The 7,104-nt window shown below is 52.9% G+C and overlaps 1 protein-coding gene across 1 annotated transcript in view; it reads right to left on the reverse strand.

Annotated features, from left to right (window-relative positions):
- Positions 1–1,151: 1,151 nt before the first annotated feature.
- CACNA1S (calcium voltage-gated channel subunit alpha1 S) overlaps positions 1,152–7,104 on the reverse strand; it is a 94,234-nt gene continuing 88,281 nt past the window's right edge. The window contains exons 40-43 of the mRNA XM_019546348.1: positions 5,224–5,291; positions 4,704–4,792; positions 2,892–3,068; positions 1,152–1,337 (exon numbers count right to left, since the gene is read on the reverse strand). Of these exons, the coding sequence (XP_019401893.1) occupies positions 3,063–3,068; positions 4,704–4,792; positions 5,224–5,291 (163 nt within the window). The 3' untranslated portion in view covers positions 1,152–1,337; positions 2,892–3,062. The remainder of the gene's footprint in view (positions 1,338–2,891; positions 3,069–4,703; positions 4,793–5,223; positions 5,292–7,104) is intronic.

Consider the following 7,104-nt stretch of genomic DNA (forward strand, 5'->3'; position numbering starts at 1 on the left):
GGGGGGGGCAGCCCTGATCCAGTCACAGAGGGGGAGGAATTTGGCAGCGGGAGAGGGGTAGTAGTATCAATCACCACTGCTCTCCTCCCACCAAATTTCCCGACCCTTGGGAGCCTCCACGAGCCATGGCTCTGGGATGGGATTTGGCCTGTGGGCTGGGAATTGAGCACCCTGGTTATAGATTCCTGATCTCAACTGAGGCCTGGAGGCTGTAATAAATCACAATAAAGTGGCTGTAATGAAACCATACTTTACAGCCCAAATGTCACTGATCTGAGTTAAACACGGTTTCTGGGGAAACTTGTCCCTTCTCTCTAATGTCAGGGTGCTGCAAACTGAGCAATGAGGTAGAAGGTGGTTCACCACTGGGGAGCTCACAGCAGAGACAGGAGCAGTAAGATGCTGCACTTGTTAGAGTAGACTTGGGCTTCATCCTGTGCAGTGCTGGGCCTTCTCCGTTTGCTGAGCTGGGTGGGGAGCGGGGGTGAGGTCACCCTCAATACACATGGAGGCCGCTAGGAACATACACTTTGGAAGTGGCAGCTAGTTTTGGTGCCTCTGTTTCTGGGAGTCCATCTGGAGATGCCTGGGGGCTGGGCTGAGGGACAGGGCAACAACAACCCATGTTGACTGTGGATGGAGCTGTGGCTGCTCCTTACATCTGAAAACAGCCTCCAAGTGTCTCATGACAGGCTCCCTCAAATTGGGGGCTGCTTGCAAAGGGAGCAAAGGAAAAAGAGCAGCGAGATCCTTGGTGTCACACATCACAGGGAGTTTAATGACCCATCTGGCTTGTGTGGTACAGCTCTTGCAAGGGCAGGGGACAGTTTCTGCTGGCACAGCGCAATACAGTCCTGTAGGAAATATCGCAGGAGTCGCATCCCTACGGCTGCTCAGTCCTTCTCCAGATCCCCAAGTGACATCTCACACTTGCCTCCCCCAGGCCAGAGAGCAGCCAAGGAGTTATTTGTGCAGGAGAGGGTAGATTAGTGTTTCCACAGTAGCCCTCTGAAAGCACACAACTGAGTGCCCCCCCCATGGGTGGCACCATTGATGAGAAGGACAAAAGTGGCATCTCACAGGTGGGTGGCAGAAATGGCCTCCTGGGAGCTGACCACGCTGCACCCATGGGAGTTGTGTAGTGATGTAGGTGAGAGAGGCTGGCGGGGAGAGGTGGTCTTCTCACCCTCCAGGCTTTTCCTTCCCTTCAGGACCTCAGCAGCAGCCATTTCCACCTCCGCCATCTCCATTTGGCAGGCAGCAGCCATCTCGTTCCTCGTCACCGTCACAAAGGATGGGTCATGGGCCAGAGTGCTGAGGCCTCCGCAGATCAGAGCCTGCACCAGAGGGAAGGGACACCTATCTCAAGGGCTGCTCGGTTTGTGCCAGGGATCCTGACTTGAGTGCCTCTGATCTCCCTGCCCCGTGGCTGAGGCACCTCCAATGGACCAGGGAACATTCATAGAACAAGGTCTAGAGTGGTTGTTTTCAACCTTTTTTCATTTGTGGACTGTTAAAAAATTTTGAATGGAGGTGCAGCCCCCTGTGGATTGTAAGTGTAGGTATTCACATACTCTTGATCACATAGTTATCTTTTGCAGACCCCTTACAAAATAGTCTGTGGACCCCCAGGGGTCCGCAAGCCACAGGTTGAAAACCACTAGTCTAGAGGACAGTGTGAGCAGGTGCCAGGTACACTCCCTACACAGCCCTGCCAGTGCCCTCCCCCGCCCCAGTCCTGACCTGCAGCCGCTGCTATAACATCCCTGGACTCCCCACACCCAGCTCTGCCACTGCCCCTCAGTCCCAACCTGCAGGCCCTCAGTTATCAAAGAATCTTTAAAAAGTAGAGCTAGAAGAGATCTCCAAAGGTCACCTAGTCCAACCCCCTGCCTGAGGCAGGATCACCCTTTTCAAAGCATCCTTATCTAACCTATTCCTAAAAACTGTGTGGTCAGCCCTGCTGCACAACCACAAGGAATATTACTGAGACACCAAGAGCACCTGTGACTGCCACAGGTAAAGTCGGTGTCCTACTACTGCAAGGGCTGGCACTTGAGAGCCAAGAAAAAGAGCCATACCACCCACTACTGAAGAAAGCAAAACATCCCACAGCCTGTACCCATCTGACTATAGGGTAAAATTCCTTCTCGATCCCAAATGTGGCAATCAGCCTGACCCTAAATGGAGGGGCAAGACCCTCCAGCTAGGAACCTGTGGGAGCACTGGCATACTACACTTAAAATCTCCAGCCTTGGCTGCAGCCAACACAATGCTTCTGAGGAAAGCTGAAAGAAACGCCTGACACCAGTAGCAACAGGAGGGGAAACACTTCCTTCCCAGGCCAATGTGGCAAGCAGCAAAGCCCAGAAGCACTGGAAAGAACAAACGTTCTGCATGCTGCTCTGCCACCTGAGGACAGCAAGCATAACGCCACACGTCACCCCTGACTGGAGAGCCAGAACTCCCTCTCTGTATCCTTTCCATAAACCTATCTCAGCTCCTTTAATCTTCTTTCATAACTACGCCAGTTGGGGAGATCTGCTTCACTCTCCCGCTGCTGAGTGTGGTCCTCTTTAGCCCTTCTTGCCCTTATGACAGAACCCACTGCTGATCTTGGCTTTCACTCTGGGATGGACAACTGGCCACTGACTCCACTTCAACATCCGGTACATGACCTTTGACTCCTCTAACCAGTGACTGCTCTCTTTCCCCATTCTCTCCTTGGACCCAAGGCTGGTCACTGCTGCTATTCTGCCCTGCTACCTACAGCACTCTGCCCCATACTGCTTCCAGCCCAGGAGCAGAGGACTCCTGAACCAGTTTTCTCCCCAGTAACCAGTTCTCTCCTCTGCTGGTCCCATATGGGAGAGGGCTCCACGCAGCATTACCTCCTGGATAAGTAAGGTGGTGGCTGGTGCAGAGGCAGCAGGGTCTTCCTCCCTGGTCAGGTCACTGTCGCCATCCACTTGCCACACTGAGCATTGCACTTCCCCTTCCTCCGCACCCTGTTCATGGGTGGTGGCCTCCTCTCTGGGCACCTGGGCAGCAGGAACAAAGAGTCACAGCTCAGACAAGGTAATTTTGAATATGCAGCAAAAACCTCTTGTCCGGTGAGGCCTATGCTGATCCAGGGACCTGCAAGTCTTCCAGCTACTGCCCCCCTGGCTGGCTGAGCCCTGTGGAAGCACACTGTTCAGATCTCTCTGGCCGACCACAGGTTTTGCTAGCTGCTCTGTGGCACCCTTCTGGAAGGAGACTGTGGCCTCCTTCCAGACACACCTGCCCTCCCTTTGCCATGCCCCAGTGGCCACCTGTTAACAGCCGGGTGCCCTGTTCATTTACATACACTGATGAAAAGTTTTGTTAGTGCCATTACAGGAACAGAGGGAGCCATATCTCGGAAATCCAGTTCACACATAGTGTGCTGAGCTCAGGGTTTCAAGCATAGTTACCAGTGTTGCTCTGACCTGGGGCAGGGATCACTGTGATACAATACAACCCCAGCCTGGGGAGGGATGAGGGTGCTGTGGTCTGCAAGGGTCTGTGCTTCAGGATGCACAAGGTCCTGTGCTTCTCCCAAAGGAGGTAAATGGATTGCAATGGGGTTTTCACTGGTCAAACCCCACCAGCCAACTACAGCCCCTGAAGTGGGAAGATCCCTTTGCTCAGACCAGAAGGTGAGGGAGAAGAAAGACCCTGACCCAGGAGGTAATCCAGGCACCTGGTAACCATGGTACTGGTGCCATGGTAAGTCGAAAGCAGCAGGGAGACCCCCAGGGAGATGCTTGCAAAGGCCACAGCAGGAGCTGCTGCACGGTGTGTGAAAGGCCGGTATGTCCCAGGGTCAGGTCTGTGCAGCGGGAAGCAGCAAAGCCCAGGTGGAGAGCCAAGGCTGCTCCACTCACTGCATCTGACACGGAGGCTAGGAAGCTGCTCAGAAACACTGGGCCTAGAGATTACCTCTAGGCACGAGGTCTGAAGGGTCCAGAGCCTGTCTTGGATGGGCCCCCAGGCCCCCAAGCAAGAGTCACTTGGGTTTTATAACTGTTAAAGCCTCTGAAAAGACATGTTTGCACCTCACCCTTCCTTGCTACCCCAGTGAATGCCTTTCATGTTAGCCACATATCTGAGTGGCTACTGCGACCTGCCCAGACTAGCACCTGCAGGGCCCAGCAGCTGAGGCTGGGGCAACCTGGTTCAGTGATGGTATCTACCCTGTTCTGTACCTCTGAGAGTGCCATCAGGAAGCCCCCGCTCTCACATCCTCACTGCTGCACCCGTGCCAAACCCAGAAATGAGGTGGTGAAGTTACACTGAGTGTGCTTCCTGCTCACACTATCAATCATCCCTGTCCTGGGAGCAGCTCCATTTCTGTACAGTGGGACTTCTCCAGGATGCAGTGGCAGTGATACATCCCTGCTGTTGGGGCTTGAATAGCTACAGCAGTGACACACTGAGTGTAACCAGGCCCTGCCCTCCCAGGCAGCCTGTCTATGTGCTTCTGGGAGACCCCTGTCCCCCATACCTGGCCACCAGCCACCGTGTGTGCAGGTACAGCCCATGGCCACATAGCTGCCTTAGTCTCTCTGTGAGGAAGAGGTCCTGTCTACACATGTGGAATGAGGCCTCCTTCTACCCCACCTGGGCAAGACCCAGGTGTCTGAGTTGCCACCTACACTGAGGGTATGGGCCCCATGTACCTGTGACACTGGACACACCCCAACGCTGGCTGCTCGTCTCCTGCTCAGCTCCTGCTGCAGCTTCTCGTGGTGGGAGGCACATTTGGGCGCTGAGGAGAAGAGAAGGAGGGAGCATCAGAGGGAAGACCACCACCCGAGGGAAGAGCACCGGCGCAAAGGGGATTAGCAGGCAAGGGCCCAAGGGAGCAGCGGGCCCCAGAAGCACTCTGGAGGCCTCCTCAGGTGCCAGCTAGCACTGGTTTTCCCATCCCACATCACTGCTGGAGCCATGTCCAGGCCCTCTTCTCTCCCCTTCACTCGTTATATCCCTTGAGAGGCAGCAGGCAACAAAAATGTCTCCGGCTCAGGTAGAAAGAGTTCAGCTGCTTCCATCTTTCAGAGCAAAAGGTCACAGGAGCATCCCTTGGCCGTGTGCCTCACACATGCCTGCCCCTCTGCCCCACCGTGCTCCCCACTGCTGCAGCTCTGCCTCTGTCCATCACACCCCACAGAGGTAGGGCTGGAAGTGCCAGGAACTAACCCAATGCAGATAGCTGTCGTGTCTGGCAGGATATCTTCTTCCCTTGCAGCTCATCCTCGTACTCCACCCTGAGGAAAATGGGAAAGCAGGTCAGGCTGTTCTCAGGATTTGCCCATTGACTCTTTGACCAGGTGATGCTTCCATTGACAAGCATCAATCACCAGGCACAATTCCCACCCCTCATTTCTTTTGCCATTAACCCATCACTGCTCCTCTTCCCACTCTTTTACTTACCCCCTCTACTTTCGTCTCCTCCCTGCCACAACCTTTTCATCTTACAGCCCCCTCCATACAAAGAACACTATTAATGGTAGCACAAACACCAGCAGTACTGCAGCCCAGCCCAGGGAATCCCAGACTTGTGGACCAATGGACACCACAAACTCTCAGCGTTTCTTACAGGCCACCATGAATCTGCATTCTCCACCTTTTAACTGAGAAGTGGGGCTGGTGCCCTACAGCCTTGTGGACCAATAATAATCTGCAGATCACAACTTATTAGTCACTGTTAAAGAGATCAACCAGTTTACTGTATAGACAGGTATAGTTACAGGATGAATACGGAGGCAAAAGAGTGCTTCTGGGGAGATAAGACAGACAGACAGGATAGCATCACTAAGAAGTATGAAGAATTAAACCCATTGTACTTAATATAACCCATATCTTCTACCCTGTTTCACTACCCCCTATTCTCCAGCCATTCTGTGTGATTTATGTTTATATACTTAGGCTAACAGTGCTACTCTCCATACTCCTTTTCTGGGCTAAATGATGTTACTGTGGCTGAGTTAATAAGGTGACACCTTTCATTCAAACTGCAGCAGCAGCCGATTGCTTTTTGATATAGAAGGTCCCTTGGCTCAGTCTCCCTGATGATCCAGCTAGGAGTATCAGGGGGCTGTGTCTTTTCTGTCTTCACCAGAGCACCCAGTCCAAATAAATCAGAGCACTATAAAGGTGAGAGAGAGTGAGGAGGTTGTTTCGGAAACAGCGAGTCATGCAAGTGGACCCAACTCAACGTACTTCAGAGAGCTGCATTGCTCATGAGCAGGATCTTGGAGAGTCTGAAGGGGGATTTTCCCCAGGGATGTCTAGCCATACACCTGCTGTCTGTGCACAGGCCACCATTTCCATCCAGCCTCCCAAACCCAAAGTTTGTTCCTAACTGGAACAACCCAGTTCTCTGAGGTGCTGAAAACACTCTTCATCGTGTCTCCAGTCCACCGTTTCTATATGGTCTGCTCTCAGTATTCTGCATGGGCCACTGCTTCTTGTGCTGGCATTGCCAAATCTTGTGGGGTGCATTGTGGTGCTACAGGGCATCTCAGGACATGATCTATGGTTTGCTTGTCCTCACAAGCCATTGGTCGGTTGCATGGAGGCCCCATGATTTCATGTGAAAGTTGCATCTGCCAAGACTCACTATCAATTTGTTCAGGTTCTGCCACGTATGCCATTTGTAATTGGAACCAGATGCTAACTCCACACCGGGGACAAGTCCTTGTTGGCTCCATTCAACAACTTTGTCACCTAGTTTCTCCCATTCTTTTTGCCAGAAGGTGATTCTGGTGATGTGGTCAAGGTTATGATAGAGGACAAACAGCTATTTCTTGATGAGAGATGACAGTGCACTGATTGCTGCCCATATGGCAGGTGGCAGTCATTTGACAGATTCTTCACCTCTGTTTTCTTGTGCAGGGACCGGGACTTGCCCACCGTGATGCAAGACAGACTCAAGGGGAACACCTTCAGACCTCAGGTTGTGGAGGATCGGGTTAGAGAGCTTCTGGAGGGGCTGGAAGTATTCAAATCAATGGGTTCAGATGCTCTCCACCCCAGAGTGTTGAGGGAGCTAGCAGGGGTTATTGCAGGGCCCTTGGC

The sequence above is a fragment of the Crocodylus porosus genome, unplaced genomic scaffold (genome assembly GCF_001723895.1).
Source record: "Crocodylus porosus isolate Cpor-Errol unplaced genomic scaffold, CroPor_comp1, whole genome shotgun sequence".
Lineage (NCBI taxonomy): Eukaryota > Metazoa > Chordata > Crocodylia > Crocodylidae > Crocodylus > Crocodylus porosus.